This window comes from Megascapheus bottae, chromosome 28 (genome assembly GCF_031878675.1).
Source record: "Megascapheus bottae isolate mThoBot1 chromosome 28, mThoBot2.hap1, whole genome shotgun sequence".
Classification (NCBI taxonomy): domain Eukaryota; kingdom Metazoa; phylum Chordata; class Mammalia; order Rodentia; family Geomyidae; genus Megascapheus; species Megascapheus bottae.
In genome coordinates, this window is record NC_143536.1 from 1,400,394 (window position 1) to 1,416,415 (window position 16,022).

The window sequence follows — 16,022 nt, forward strand, 5'->3', positions numbered from 1 at the left end:
GGCCGCGGCGAGGGCTGCGGGCGGCGGCCGGCGGATGGAGGGCGCGGCGGCCGAGCGGGCGCCGCTGCTGGGCGCGCGGCGGGCGGCGGGCGCGTTCGCGGGCCGGCGCCTGGCCTGCGGGGCGGTGCTGCTGGCCGAGCTGCTGGAGCGCGCGGCCTTCTACGGCGTCACGGCCGACCTGGTGCTGTTCCTGAACGGCGCGCCGTTCGGCTGGGAGGGCGCGCAGGCCAGCCAGGCGCTGCTGCTCTTCATGGGCCTCACCTACCTGGGCTCGCCCTTCGGCGGCTGGCTGGCCGACGCGCGGCTCGGCCGGGCGCGCGCCATCCTGCTCAGCCTGGCGCTCTACCTGCTGGGCATGCTGGCCTTCCCGCTGCTGGCCGCGCCCGCCACGCGCGCCGCGCTCTGCGGGGCCCCGCGGCCCGGGCGCCCGCGCAACGGCTCGGCGCCCGGCCCCGGCCCGGCCCGCCGCTGCGCGCCCGCCACCTTCGCGGGGCTGGCGCTCGTGGGGCTGGGCGTGGCCACCGTCAAGGCCAACATCGCGCCCTTTGGCGCCGACCAGGTGAGGCCGCCGCGCCGGCCCGCGGGGGGTCCCCGCCCTCCGCGAGGAGGAAGCGCCCGGCGGGCACGGTGGGCAGGCGCCGCGAGCGCGAGCGGGATCACCCCGAAGGCCTAGTCGGGGGCGCCGTTTGCACCCAGACTTGAGAGACAGGGGAGCTCGCGGTTGTTCTCAGGATTGCACATAAGGGTAAAATGCGGGGGGCCTGGGCCCGGGAAGGCCTGGGCGCCCCTGCCATGGCTGTAGAGTGAGAATGCACGGTTCCTCCCTGTTCACTGTTTTCTGGGCGTCAAAGGCCTCGTTGGTGACACGGGCCAGATGGGAAAAGAAGAGGCGTGCTTCTGGTTGGCATTAAGCCCCTGGCACGAAGGAGGGAGGACTCAAGAATCTCCCAGGGGAAAAGAAAGGCTCAAGGGGCCCCGGTGACAAATCAGGGCTACTTCCTGTTTTTGAGGGCTCTGGTGGGCCTCTTTTGTGCTTGTAAGTGGTTGGAGACGGGAAGAGTTGTGTAATGAGTGAAAGCTGTGAGGCGTGGGTTTCAGTCTTCCAAAGTGAAACCTGTTGGACACAGCCCCTCTGGGTTTCCCCCACCTGTTAGGTACATGGCAGCATCCAGCGGCCCTTACAGGGGCCCCTGGCACCTCAGCTCACAGCGGTCAGCTCCTTGCCAATGGGAGGAGGGTTATGTCTGTCCAGAGAGTGCCGTGTGGGAGGTGGTGACCCGGGGCTCCAGGTTAGTCTGCTGTTCCTGGCCAGAGAGACACCTGGATAACAAGCCCTGCTTGTGTGGAAGTGGTAGGTGGGTGCCCTCAGGAGCACCCAGGAAGGCCCTGGGTGCCTGGCCCACACTGGCTGTGGCTGAGGGCTTGCTCTGTGCCAAGTCTGCTCAGTACTGGTTTAGTTACCACGACACCTCTGCTGCTAGAGGCTCCCGGTGGCCTGTGATTCAGCCGCACAAAAAGATCTTAAGTTCTGACGGACCTTGAAGATGTACTGAAGGAAGGCACATGCAGGTCTCCCTCTCGCGCCCCTGAGAGTTGTTTAGAGCACCCAGCACAGGCAGATGCTCAGTGACCACAGGTGGTAGTTGAGTGGCTGCTACTACAGGGGTGGACAGTTACTGAATACACAAAAGGCCACATGTTTAACATAAATGTTGCATGTTTAGCCCTTGATATTATGCCAACTACCTGATCTTGGCTGGCCGTTGAGGGGCTTTCGAAGGCCTTTGTGGTCCCTCAGGTGTAGGCTGCTTCCTGCAGGGAAGAAAGCTGCTGTCTGCGTGGGGTTAGTCCATCTGTCTGCCCTTTCCTGTGGAGGCCATGTCTTTGTGTTTAAGGTACTCTTTAAAATCTGTCTACATTGGGCCCTGGGAGGCATTCTGCCAAGAGGTGAGTGGGACAGGTCGGCAGCTTTAAGGGGGTGGGTGGATGGTTCTCATGGGATGTGAGCTGAGTTCAAGGGTGACACCCTCCAGAGTGCTTCTGCTAGCTCCAGGCACCCCAGTGACAGTCCTTGAGCGATGGATCTAGTATTTGCAATAGGGATCGGAAAGAGGAAGGACAAATAATGCCTTTTTTTCTAGTGGGGAAAATTGCAAGTCAGCCATGTCTACAGCCAACTGTTTAGCTCAAGTTACTTAATCCAGGCCTTTAGCTTTGCTGCCTGGCTTGATTCTAGGAGTTCCTTTGGACCAGTCATGTGAAAAGCTGTTTGTCCTGGCAGGGCTGGATGCAGCTGTGCCCTTGGTGACGTAATTTGACTGATGCCCAGTGGAGTGGTAGCCCTGAGCCAGGAGCCAGAGGCATTTATCTGTCTGTCACAGAGGCAGCACCCTTTTGTGTGGAATGGTTGATGTGTGGGCTTATGACCTGGGAAGCCTTGGATATAAAGACATTTTGGTTATAGACCCTCGGAAAAGTTGAGACAAATTCACTACCAGGAAGTTTATAGGAAATGAGGGTGGCTAAGATTTAAGGTTAGGATTCTGTGAAGCCATTGAGGATTATCTTTTTCCTTTGGAAGGTGAGCTTTGTCTACAAGTTGAGAAGGTGCGTGTGCTGCCATCATGGATAAGAGAGGGGGAGGGAAGGGATGAACTAAAGGATGAGATGTTACCATGCATTGGTAAGTGTTTTCCTTTTCTGCTATTGTAGGTCAAAGATCGAGGTCCGGAAGCCACCAGGAGATTTTTTAATTGGTTCTATTGGAGCATTAACTTGGGAGCGATCCTTTCACTAGGAGGCATTGCCTATGTCCAGCAGAACGTGAGCTTTTTCTCTGGTTATCTGATCCCCACGGTCTGCGTGGCTGTGGCGTTTGTGGTTTTCCTCTGTGGCCAGAGGGTCTTTATCACCAAGCCCCCAGATGGCAGTGCCTTCACGGATATGTTCAAAATCCTGACCTACTCCTGCTGGTCCAAGCGGCGCCGGGCCGGGCACCCAGGCAGTGGGTAAGTGCTTCCTTGTCATCTCAGGCAGCATGTGGTGTGTGCAGGCCGCTGTCTGGGGTCCTGCGACCTGCGTCCTCTGGAGGTCAGGGTGCAGTGTGCCCTTTCTGAGGCGAAGGCACTCGTGCCATCCCCATGCTCAGCTTCCTGGCTGCCAGCGTGGCTTACAGAGGATGGGGGCGGGTGGAGTGCATGCCCTCTGAGTGGTGCTTGATCACGAAAGGATTTCAGCAGTGGTGGATATGGGAGCCGCAGTCAGTGCTGCACTTTCCAGAGGCCGAGTTTTGAGGGACGTCGTGAGAGCCACGGCGCTCCTGTGGGTGGTTCAGTACCAGTTGGAGTGCTGGAGACGTGAGTCCTGGAAGCCCCTCCCAAGTACAGTACAAGGTGGCAGGCAGTCATAGTGGGCCAGGTGGTGGTCAGGTAGATGTTCAACCAGATACGTGGCCAGATGGTGGCCCGGCCATGCCACCTTGCTTCCCTGTGTGGTGGCAGCGGCTGGCTTGTAGGGAGTTGGAGTTCTCCCAGACACCTGACACACGACGGGGCTGTCTGTGGCAGCTGCCTGGCTGCCTGAGCGGCCCAGCTTCATCTGGCCTCAGTTGCTATCCCCTCAAGTGGAATTCCGATTTTAACTGAGAGGTGAAGATTACTCCTTTCCTCATGCTGGACTGGAAGTGGCCCAGGAGCTTCCATCTCTCTCCACATCCTAGAGTCCGTCTGAGAACTTGTGGGCCCTTGCTGTAGGCTGCAGGGCTCTATGTGCCCCTGGGACCTTACCTGACCCAGCCAGGAAGTCCAGCACAGGCTGTGAGGAGCAGAGTCTGCTCTGCCTCCTTGTCCTCTGCGCCCATGGCCTCACATTGTGCTGCAGGCACTGGTATAATGATGCCACGCATGGAGCCAGCAGTTCTGAAATGGCTCCGGTAACAGGGATCCTGTCAGCAGCCTGTGTGAGCAATTTCTCCGCAGAGAGGGACTCTGTGTGTGACTTCCATGCTTTTATAGAAACTCATTTACATGATCTAAATTGCTGGTAATAACTGCCTTAGATAGATCAGGATGTTAGGAGTTAGAAAATCTTTTGGATAAAGGAATCAGTAATACCTTGGAAGTTATACTTCCTTTTGTTGTATAGACCATGCTTCCTAAGGATTTGACTCGTGTCCTCAAAAACATGTACGATATGCCCCCGGTACCCAACAAGAAGAGCCCGTGGCTTGTAGTAGATCCACGTGTGTGTTTTGTAAGAGAATAAGGCCAAATAGTGGCAGCTTGGGAAAGCAGGAGACTGGGTTTCTACCCTGGCCATGGCTGAGTCCAGAGTTGGAAGCAAACTTGCTGTTAGTTGTTGCCTGGCATTTCTTATGTGCAGCCCCCTCCCCCAGCCTTCTCCAGGCTCCTGTGGGAGGCCCGGCCTCACGGGTGGGGAACACCTGACCCCACCCCATGTGACACAGGATAGGATGCATGGTGTCCTGCTGGTCCTTGGCAAGGGAGCATTCTCTATGCCTCGACATGTGGGGCCGAGGCAAGGCTGGGGGTATAGGAGTAGCTGTGACCTGTGGTACCCCTCAGGCCGGGACTGCCCAAGGGAGAATTGCAGCCCCAGGTGTAGTTTGTGACTGCTCTGTGCCCTGATGTCCTCCTTGCATTGCCCTTTCAAAACACCTAGGTTTGCGGTCAAGACTTAACACATGAGTACTTGTACCCCCCATGCACCAGGCACTGTTATTCGATGTGCTGCCGCCAGGCTCGATGTCGCCCCTTCTCTTAAGAGTCGGCTGGCAGCTTTCCCTGCTGCCGGTCACACTGGCCTGTCTGTGGCATTGTGAGCAGGCTCTGCTGTCTGTCTCCTTCCTGGCCTCCACACGTGGCACTGAGCAGGCCCTTGGGTCAGCAAGTGATGGCCGCTTACTGTAGCTAGGAAGAACTGTGGCTCTCGTTTGGGTGTGTGCAGTTGATAATGAAGTGAGTTAGAGGAGGTTCAGGATAGTCAGCTGGTTTCCTACCCCCAGACTGAATTTGCTGCCAAGTAATTGTGTGGGGTAGAAGAAGACTAATTCCTTCATTCTGTTTCCCAAGTGAAGGCAGTGGAGTCTTTCAGCAGTCTTCTAAACAAAGTCTGTTTGATTCATGTAAGATGTCGCGTGGAGGGCCGTTCACAGAGGACACAGTGGAAGACATGAAAGCCCTGGTCAAGATCGTGCCTGTGTTCTTGGCTTTGATTCCGTACTGGACGGTCTACTTTCAAGTGAGTGCCGCAGGCAGGGCTCCGGCCTCCCGCCCCCAGGCCTTCCCACCCCTGGCGTCTGGGGTCTGGAGTCAGGGCTTAGCTATGGGCTCCTTTGTCTGTTCTGTGCACTCGGAAGCTTTTCCAAGGAAAAGCTAGGAGTGGCCCCATGTTTCTGACTCTTCAGCCCCTTAGCATAGTGTCTTATTTGGTAGTTGCCATCTTTGCCAAAATTGGTCCTCAAGGGGCTGTAGGACAGGCAGCTGGTTGACCCATTGCTCTGTAGCTTGAACCATTGTGTATTTCTGCCTCCTGGCCATGGTGGCAGGTGCCACAGGCCTGCAGAGTGCTGCTGCATCACCCGCACGTCCTGTTTGCTGTATGCAGATGCAGACCACATACGTCTTGCAGAGTCTTCATCTGAAGATTCCAGAGATCTCAAGCATCACGACCATCCCTCACACGGTAAGGAACTTGGGGTGGCGTGGGACAGACCTGCCCACAGACTCTCTTGTTAGTGTGAGCAGGTGGCACGCACTGGCTCACAGTTGCCTAAAGTGCCATTCTGTCTGTCGGGCTCAGCTTTCCTGGACAAGTGAACATCAATGTTTCCCCTCCCCCCATTCCCTACCCTCCCTCCCCCCTCCCCGGTGGTTCCGAGGTGCTCAGGGCTGTCTCCCGTCTCCCTGCGGGGGTGTTGTGAGGGGGGACTAAGCCCCCTGTGCTGTGCTCTGCCCAGTTCCCAGCAGCCTGGCTCACCATGTTTGACGCGCTGCTCATCCTGCTGCTCATCCCGCTCAAGGACAAGCTGGTGGACCCCGTGCTGCGGAGGAGTGGCCTGCTGCCCTCCCCCCTCAAGAGGATCGCCGTGGGCATGTTCTTCGTGATGTCCTCCGCCTTTGCTGCGGGTGAGTGCCTTGAACACCTGAATCATACTTGCCAGAAGTCACTGGAAGCAGCTCCTGCTTGTTGAATTTGATGGTACGGCTTGACTGACTCACTTACACACTGTAGGGATCTTGGAGAGTAAAAGGCTGGACCTTGTTAAAGAGAAAACCATCAACCAGACGATCGGCAACGTGGTCTACCATGCAGCAGACCTGCCCATCTGGTGGCAGCTTCCCCAGTACGTGCTCATTGGCATCAGCGAGATATTTGCGAGTATCGCAGGTGAGCGCGGTGCCAGGAGCCTGGCCATCCCAGGCAGTTAGACCAAGTGGGTGCACAGCGGTGTGCTAGAGGCTGGGCTTGGTCAGAAACAGTGTCCTCAAAAATATTTGCATGACAGTGCTTTCCCACCATGAGTCACCAGACAGAAAAAGAGCCAACAGCTGTCCTCTGGTGCTGGCCCCTGTGGCTCAGCCGGCTCCTGGGTCTAAAGCAGATCTGATTTTGAGACCATGGCCTTGTGGGACACTTCACAGTGTGGACTGCTGCCTGCTGGGGTGGGGGAAGTGGGCTTTCACTAGACCACGTGGCGTGTCTCTCCACCTGCTCCCGTGGACTTCTTGAGGGGTTTTATGTATTGCCTTTCAAGCAAGTCCCCAGGGAGCTTCCTTGTCTCAGCACACATGCTTGGTTTTCACACAGGAGAGATTCGGCTTCTTGGACTATCTGTAGGAGCACGGTGATGGGATATGGAAACCACCTTGCAGGGTCTGTCGGTGACATGCCCCCTCTCTCCCCAGGGCTGGAGTTTGCCTACTCTGCGGCCCCCAGGTCCATGCAGAGCGCCGTCATGGGCCTCTTCTTCTTCTTCTCGGGGGTCGGCTCCTTCGTGGGCTCAGGGCTCTTGGCTCTGGTGTCTGTCAAAGCCATCGGGTGGATGAGCAACCACGAGGACTTTGGTAAAGAGCCTCCCGTGGGGTGACCAGGCTGGAGGGCTGGCCTGCGGGGAGGGGGCAGAGGAGGTGAGGGACACGGGGAGAGGGGAGGACCGGGCCCCACCCTCTCCTGCCTCCCCTGCCTTCCTCCCCTCTCCTCTGGCTGGATGCCTGTGTTCCTTGTGTGCATGGAATCCCACTGAGGTGGCACCCCCCCCATGACCTGACTGAAGAAATGAATTCCATAAGACTTACATAGGCCAGCGGTGCTGGCTGTGTGGCTTCTCTGGTGGGCACTGAATGGTGGGCAAGTGGCTATTTCTCTTTCTGAGCAGTGATTACTGGAGAGCTTTGGGTGGGAAGCTGAGACTTGCTCTAGGGCTGCCCTCACACCTCCTGTCTGCCCCACAGGTAACATCAATGGATGCCACCTCAACTACTACTTCTTTCTTCTGGCTGCCATTCAAGGAGTCACGCTCCTGCTTTTTCTCATTGTCTCTGTGAAGTACGACCTCCACCGGTCAAGAGTAGATGGCGGACCAGCCAGCAGAAGAGTGGACAGTGGCCCCTCCAGCGGAAGAACCTGACTACAGTGGGCCTGCTGCCCCATGTGTGCCAGCCTGAGGGCCTGGGGCCCTCGTGCGCACACCAGACAGGTACCTGGCCCTGGTCCTGCTGTCACTGGGCCTCCCGGACCTGCGTGGCACAGTAACTGTTTCCTCCCCCCTCTGCCCAGAACTGGGTAAGTGCCTTCTGTGGTCTGTCTCCCAGCAGCCTGGCCTGCCTTGGGGAGAAACGCAGGTGTCGAGGGCGTGAAGTCTTAGGGAAGTGTAGGTGTGTGGTTGGCTCCTGTATGCCTCCGTCTGTAAATCTGCAGGCACTGACTTGGCCTGAGGCAGAGACATGTCCGGTGCCAGGTGGTTTTCCACTTTCATAGCTGCAGGTCTTGCCCTTGCAGGCGTCTTAGATACAGGTTAGTGGTGTGCATGGCTCCTGCCTCCAGATGCTTCTTCCTTAAACTACTGACATGACTTGAAAGGAGGCAGGGACATGTGTCAGGGACGAGACTGAGCCCTTCCTTGCTGCTGAGCCAGTAAGGGTGTCGTGAACCTTGCCCATGTCCACGCTTCGTTTGCATACTAGTGAAACTGGACAGGGAGCGTGGGTGGCTGTGTGAAGGTCCTTGTGTTACGGAATCACTCCGCGGACCTGGTGACTGGCATGGGTGTGCACTTAGACCGGGGGCTGCGGGCACTGTTATGCTGCGTTCTGTCTGAGGTTGTGGTTGGCATCATTTAGTTATTAAAGCTTCCGGGCTGTGAGCAGGCATGATGGTGCGTGTGGTCTTTGCACGCGTCTCTGGTAGGCGTGTGCACACCAGTGGGTGGGCTGAGGTTCCCCCTGTCAAGACCTCAGGCAGCCTGTCCACCCTGGCACAGCCCTGTGACTTTTCATTCTTCAAGTATGCCTGGCCATACTTGGCCAACGCACAGCGCGCTCTGCCTGCCTTGGGCTCTGCGTCGCAGGACAGAACACTGTTTAGATTCTGGTGTGGGGAAGCAGGGGTTGCCCAGGCTCTGCCCTCAGTTCCTCTGAACCACACGGGGTCTGCCCAGGCGTGGCCTTCACCTCCCTGTAGAGCCCTGTGGAAAGCACGCATCCCGCCTCGGCCTGGTCCTGGCCAGAGCTCTGGGTGCCAGGGGTTGTCAGCATTTGGCCTGTGCAGTCTCCTAGGTGGCAGAAACATATTGTCCTCACCAGGCCCTGTCTGGGGTACCTGGAATCCTCTGGGGACTGGCCACCGGGGCAGTTGTGCTGTCAGCATGTTGGATTCCAGCCTCATTTGCCAGCTGGGAGTGGTCACAGCCGGTTGTGGTATCCAGCAGCACGACACCTTCCCAGTGCTGTGCACAGCAGAGGGCCGCCCGCAGGTCCAGAGAGCTTCCTGGCCGTGGAGGTGTGGGGTCTCAGGGGTAGCCCTTGCTGCACACCTCATCCTGGCTGCCTTGTCTGTCCTGGCCACCATCCTACATGAGAGCTCTGGGAGCCACTAGAGCAGATGACCCAGTGGTCAACCACATGTACAGCTGTCTTCCGCCCGGCATGCCAGCTCTGAGTGTCATGGCAGGCTCCCCGGTCCGTGCCTTGGAGGAGTGGCTTGGCTGGGGCCTTCACCCCTGACTAGAGACCCTTGACGTTCTCACCTGAGTGTGGGGAACGGCCAGAGCACGTGGTGGAGTGGGAACAGCGGCCAGTGTCATGGGGGAGGTGCTGAGAAAGGCCTGGCTGCGCCTCTGCTGTCCTGAAGTCCGGGCTAGCGGCCACCCGGGTGTAAGGCCAGCTGAGGTCCACCAGGGGCACCTGCAGGCCGAGGGAGCGCCAGTGCAGCTGGTGTCCATTGCCCCGGCAGGCGCCCGGTCCTGCAGACACCTGCACGCAGGTCTGCTGCTAGCAGAGTGGAGCTGGCACGGGGAGGCAGCCCACGGCACACCTTACAGCACATGGCAGGCCATCTTTGGAGGAAGAGTACACAACGGGTTTTGTTGAGATGGAACATAATAAGGGAGAAGAGCCAGATAATTCAAAGTGGAGTGGAAATGTGAGAAAAGTCCACAGTGGCCAGAAGGTGTCATTTGCAGGCACACCGTCTCAGTGCCAGCCACCACGCATGTCACAGTTGGCGGCTGCCAAGATCAGCGGACCCCCAGGCTGGTGCCAGTGGTGGGGACGCAACATCCCTGCTCTGCCACCTGCTGCATGAGCCCCCAGGATGCATTCTCCCAGCGGCCCCCCATGGCTGCAGCTCACAGCACCACGTCCACACAGTGGGTGGTCTTTGTAAGCTGTACAGGAATGGGTGCATGCAGGTCACGGCCGACCAGAGCCACCCAGGGCTTGGTACTCGGCAGGATAGATGGACCTGGAGGGCTTCTTGCCTACCACCCTTCGGGTGGAGGTGACTCAAAGGCGAAAACCAGGGGCCCAGGCCCAGCGTTTCCTGATGTCCGGGATGCCACGCCGGGCGCAGGTCTTCCCGTGCAGGGGTGTGATGCCAGCGGGGACGGCCGTTACCACACCCCACACTGTCCACTCACCAGTATCCTGCGTCTCTGATGACGCACTGGGCTTTGAAGACTGGAGCTGGTTTGCAGTGAGAACAAAACAGTCTACACTGTCCCGGAGGTGGTGTTTCTGTGGGGGAGACTGAGTAAGGCCCACGGCCTGTCTCGGCGCTCAGAAGAGGCTGGGTGATTTCAGCTGGCTCTGAGCCGAGGGGAGGGTAGATGCGTTTGTGAAGCAGGCAGTGGAAGGCAGAGGCTTCTCTGGGCGCGTTTTCAGTCACAGGGTGTGCTCTGTGTGAGACGTGAAGACGGCTGCCACACTGGTGCAGATGGAGTGGGGCAGCGGCAGCGCGTTTGCATGCAGAGACGCCTGCATCCCTTCCTTCCATGGTGAGTTGCTCAGCTACTGTGGGCAGAGCACAGCCCCAACCCAGCCCTCAAGGGTCCCAAACTAACAAGGGGCAGGGCAGGGGTGGGCGTGGGGCTGGACCTGGGATAAATGAGCGAAGTTCTCCTCCACATCGTGTTCTGGAGCTGGGGGACTGGGGAGTGATTGAAACGGTCACTCAGCTTCGCCAGGATGGGGCTCTTTGGTTGGGTCTTGCTGTGTGCCAGGCACTGAGCGGAGCTCCTCGCTGCCTGTTACGGCGTGGAATCTCCGTTTAACCGTGTGGAGGGCCCCTTCTGTTCCTTGCGCTTTTCAGATGGGGTGTTGGGGTGCTGTTTCTCCACAGCCCTCCATCACGTCCATGTGCCCTCCCCGTGTCCTGGGAGACAGCTCCCGCTGCACGCAGCCCTCGAGGTACAGCCAGGAGGAGGAAGGAGGGTAGAAGGCAGAGAGAGGACAACTGTTGCAATCTCTGACTCACTGGTCTCCACACAGAGGGCGTGCGGGCCTCGGTGGCTCTGGGCTCCTCCGTGACCACTCCCCGGTGCCTCCTGCACCTTCCTGACCGCTCCATCTGTTGATTTCCCTCCCTGGGAGCCCAGGCTCCCTTCAGGTCCGATGCTCAAGCTCACCAGCCTTTCTCGGGGCTGTAATAGATGAGAAGCTGTTACACGTGGCAAAACATGGACCTCAGCCCAACATCTTGAGATGTGGATCCAGAGAGGCTGCTGGAGCCCACAGGCTGGAAGCTTTCTTCTCAGCTGTCTCGGAGGGCCAGCCATGAGCTTGCTCTCCCAGGCTGGCTGCTTGGGGGAGCATCTTCTGAGAGGGCCCTCGCCAGTGCCCTCACCTCCCACCCAGCCCTGGGAACCTGCTCTGTGTCCTCCCGAGACAACTTACTGGGGCAAACTTACCACTACTGGGCACTATGGTTTTGTTCTAGAATGTTCTCCAGTGACTTGTGTTGAAAGCTTGGGTTTCTGCTGGTCACATTCCTGAGAGGTGGTTGGGTCACAAGGGAACTTATGCATCAGTGGGTCAGTGTGTGTGGTCACGGCGGGGTCTCCCCTGGTGGGGTCTGTGTAGTCCCTGCGGGGTCTCCCCTGGTGGGGTCTGTGTGGTCCCTGCGGGGTCTCCCCTGGTGGGGTCTGTGTGGTCCCTGCGGGGTCTCCCCTGGTGGGGTCTGTGTGGTCCCTGTGGGATCTCCCCTGGTGGGGTCTCCCCTGGTGGGGTCTGTGTGGTCCCTGTGGGATCTCCCCTGGTGGGGTCTCCCCTGGTGGGGTCTGTGTGGTCCCTGCGGGGTCTCCCCTGGTGGGGTCTGTGTGGTCACTCTCAGGGTCTCCCTGTGTGGTCTCTTGGGGAGGGCCCGTGTGGTCTTTCGTGATGGGCTTTCTTACACCATGTGAAGCAGTTCTCTTGCCTTAGAACATGAGTTATATAAAGACATTCAGGCTGGAACTGCCTCTTTTTTAGGACCTAAGCTTAGAGGCCACCCATGTTGTTAGGAACAGTGACAAGTGACCCTACTGTGGCCCAGGAGAGCCGAGCGCAGCCCTTGGTGGTGGTGTGGTGCAGGCCAGCTCATCCGACCAGGTGGCCTTGGGTCTGCCTGAAGTCTCACGTCTCTCATCTGCCTGTCTTACCTCCACACCAGCTTTGTTCTGTGCATACCACAAAACTCTTTGCGGGTCTCCTGGCATGGCCAGTGGCATTTTGCCAGTATTAGTTGGCTTGCAGGACAATTGACTTAAATGCCTTATAGAAAAATAACCCGGTCTTGCTAGATTAACCATTTTCAGAACTAAAGAAAGAAAGCCTGATATGGGTGGCAGAGAAAAAAGCAGATTTCCAACAGTTTCTAAAAGACAGAGCATTTATTCACAAAAGGAAATGCAAGAAAGTGTCTCTCTTTCTTTTGATGGGACAACCACTTGATTAATCAAAAGCATCGGAGTACAGGATTTAGGCTCGGGGTCCTGGGCTGAGGATGGTTCTTCCCTCGCCCCCCACCCTTCGTCATGGTCACTTTAGTCACTGGCTGTGAGTCCTGCAGGTCCCTGGCTGGCTGGCAGTCTGCCTGGCTCTCACACTGGCCTCTCACGCCCTCCTAGAGTGACATAAGGGCTTCATAGGTCTTTGCAGAACACACAAAAGGAGACAGTGCTCCCTCCACCTGTGGACAGGTGTGTATCCCCAGGCCACACCTGGGCCCGGAGGTTTCCAACCCAGTCTCAACCCAGAGGGAAGCCTTTGGCTTTTGGGCATGCTTCGAAAATTCCAGGCTCTGCAACTTGAGGGCATTAAACCTGCGGGGGCGGGTGGGGGGGGAAGGGGACTGCACTGAGACTCTGGAGTTTTCTGAGGCTAGTAGTCACCACCGCTGGGTGTGTGGGGCTTCTCTGGGTCCTGGAGGGGCAAGCACAGGCCTGCGGGGTCCCTCCAGAGACTGCCCCCTGTGAGGCCCTCCCACCGCCTGACTGTGGGGAAGGGTGGAGGTACATGGTTGGATTTGGGGGAGAGTAACCTATTGTAACTGTTGGGTGTGGATTCCACGCGGAAAGGAGGCCAGGTTCAGGTCAGTTAGGCTCGCTCACACTTTCATCGGGTTTCTAGAAAGTGAGCTGACGAAGTTGGTTTGAGTCAGCTTTCCACCGAGCGCTCTGGTGCCAGCACTGGCTCCCAAGCTCCCGAGTCCGGAGGACAGGACACCCAAGAGGCCCCGGAGCAGGTGCGCTCCCTGGCGTTGCAGGGTGCGGGGCCTGCCAGCTGCAGACCCTGTCCACGTCTGCACAGGCCTGGCCGGAACCAGCTTCGGGGTTTTAGGGCCAAAGGCCCCCACCGTGCAGGTTCTGAGAATCTCCGCTCTACCACCTGTGCCCTGGCCCTCCCCAAGAGAAGAGGGAGCAGGGGGAGGCACAGAGAAAGGGGGCTCGGAGATGCAGGTCTATTTCCAGGGGCGGAGAGGAAGTGTGGCGCGTTGCAAAAAAGGGGAACAAAGACCAGGTTTGGGCTCACAGCTGTGAGGTGTCCGTGGCTGCAGAGGGGAGGTTCCCTCGGGCTGGCCACGGCTCTGCTCTGGTTTGAGGTGACTCTGAAGTCACTGAGGTCCGGGTTCCAGGGGGGGGGGGTTGCTCTGGATCCAGGGAGATGACTGAGCCAGCTCAGGGGTGCAGCCTGCGTTCCCCTCAGTGCTCCAGCTCATGGGCAGTCTGTCTGGAGGGGCTCCCAGCGTAGGGGCCACTCTTGCCCTTGCCACACAAGGACTTGCGTGCTCTGCCCCAGTGCTCCTGGAAGCTGCAGACTAGAGCGGCACAGGGAGGAAGCAAGAGCAAGAGGTACCGAGGAGCCAGAGAGCGTGAGCACGGAGTGGGAAGGCTGTGTCTGGGTGGGTGAGCCTGTGCAGCGTCTGGACACCTGGTGGCGAAGCCGGCTGGAGAGCAGCGCCTGGACCCGAACCCTCAAAGGGGCGCTGGGACTGCTCAGGCACGCTCCTGGCCACAAGCCCCTCGCTCAGCCTTGAGCATGCACGAGCACATTCGAGTAAAGCAGCCCTTCTCACGTGAGAGCTAGCCCACTTGCGCACTGTTGGGGCCTTCATGCTGTGGGCGCATGGCTTGCAAGGCGTGGGCCGGTGTGGACAGACAGCACTGCGTCCCCAGGGTAGGGGCCATTCCGGAGTCTCAGAGCGGACCTGCCGTGTCAGCGGCTGTGCTGGATCTGGCGTGGGGGTTGTGCACACGTGTGGAGGCCACAGGCAGGAGGTCTGCGGCCATGCTGCTGTGCGCCAGGTAGTCCTTCCAGAAGGGAGAGTATCCGTGAGCCAAGAAACATCGCAGGGACACAGCAGGCTTGTCAAGCCACGGGAAGCCTTTTAATGACATTTGGCATTGTGGGTATCAATAATGCCTTCTTTCCATCCATAACATGAGCTACGAACATTATAGATCCAAACCGGGTTATGAGGCATCCAGGACCCTTCTTATCTACTGATTGGAGCAACACGCACACGCACGCACACACACACCCACCCACCCCACCTCTGCCTGGCTGAGCACACCAGGGGCGGCCGCAGGTCTTCCTGCCCAGCCCCAGGACAGCACCTCTCACGGGCCCTGGTGGCTGTGTAGGGGACCCAAGGTTCCCGGTCACTGTCCCCACACACGCTGCACGAGCATGCAACTTGGCCAAATGAGTTTTGCTGCTCAGAACCATAGTGGACACGCTAGCTAACAGGTTTTTTTTTTTTTTCTATTTTTCCTTTTGGTCAGTCATGGGACTTGAACTCTGGGCCTGGGCGCTGTCCCTGAGCTCTTCAGCTCAAAGCTTACACCCCTACCCCTTGAGCCACAGCGCTACTTCTGGTTTTCTAGTGGTTAACTGGAGATGAGTCTCACAGTCGTTAGTGCCCAGACTGGCTTTGAACAGCGATCCTCAGATCTCAGCCTCCTGAGTCAGTACTGGTGTGCTCCACACAGCTGAGTGAAAAAGCACGCAGAACTCCATGCTAGTCCTGTATGGTGTCCCAGTCACCAGGTCAGGCTGTCCTGTCACTCGAGTCGGATGCGGTTATCCTCAGGCAGGAGTGTTCCTTGGACCCATAGGAATGGAGACCCTGCATGGTCTGCTTAGGGCAGTTTCTGGCGGTGACCCTGTGGTGTGGGGAGCGGAGGGGAGGGGAGGGGAGGGAGGCTCTCACAGCCCCCATCTCCCACAGAAGGCAACAGACACTTCTTGTAATGGAAAAAAAAAACAGCAACAGCAGTAACAACAACAACAGCCCCAGCAAATACCATCCCTGCTGGGGAATAGAGATGCACTGCAGTCATCGTTTAAACAGTGGCGGGCTGACATTTCTCTAACAACATCATTTAAAGAATGGAAATATAATTTATATTTCATTGAAGAAAAATATGCCACTTGCGCAGGAAGCATTAAATATTAATCAAATGGAAGTCGGTGACACACATACACACGAATACGGAAAAGAGATGCCATTGTTCAATTAAAATGAAATTCCTTGCCTCTACCCCAGGAGGTAGCTAATGTGAAGCAATGACCGGCGGGGCGTGGTAGCTCAAGTCTGTAATCACAGACCTAGAAGTTCCGGCTAGCCCGGCTCTGTGTGAAACAAACAAAAGGAGCTTCCTTCTTCCCTGCCCGGCTGACAGTCACGGGCTGACTCGGGACGCTGGGCGGAGAATCCAAATGGAAAATGTGTCTTGGCGCGCCCTACTTTATATTTTGCTTTTTTTTTTATTAGAAATATAAACCGGTTATTTGTTTTTATTTGTCTTTTTGTATTTTTTAACAAATAGTTTTTGGTAGTTTGTGTTGTCGTGTGACTGGTAAAATAAGCTTCCCGTACCCCCTGCCCTCTCTCCCCTCCTGGTGGCGGAGGGCCTGGATTCCAAAAATCCGCCCTCACCCCTGGGAAACACGAGGACGCCCCTGGCCTCCGCTCCGGCGGGCCTTGCCCGTGGTCCCTGCCCTCTGCCGGCTCGCAGCGGGGCT

General features: G+C 57.7%; 1 protein-coding gene across 1 annotated transcript; it reads left to right on the plus strand.

The window, feature by feature from the left end:
- Window positions 1-34: 34 nt before the first annotated feature.
- Window positions 35-8,388, plus strand: Slc15a4 (solute carrier family 15 member 4). Its single transcript, XM_090319851.1, has 8 exons — window positions 35-559; window positions 2,713-3,008; window positions 5,091-5,259; window positions 5,626-5,703; window positions 5,978-6,146; window positions 6,253-6,408; window positions 6,927-7,085; window positions 7,473-8,388. Exons 1-8 carry the CDS (start codon window positions 35-37, stop codon window positions 7,646-7,648), a joined length of 1,728 nt encoding a protein of 575 aa, XP_090175977.1. The 3' UTR covers window positions 7,649-8,388.
- Window positions 8,389-16,022: the final 7,634 nt, after the last annotated feature.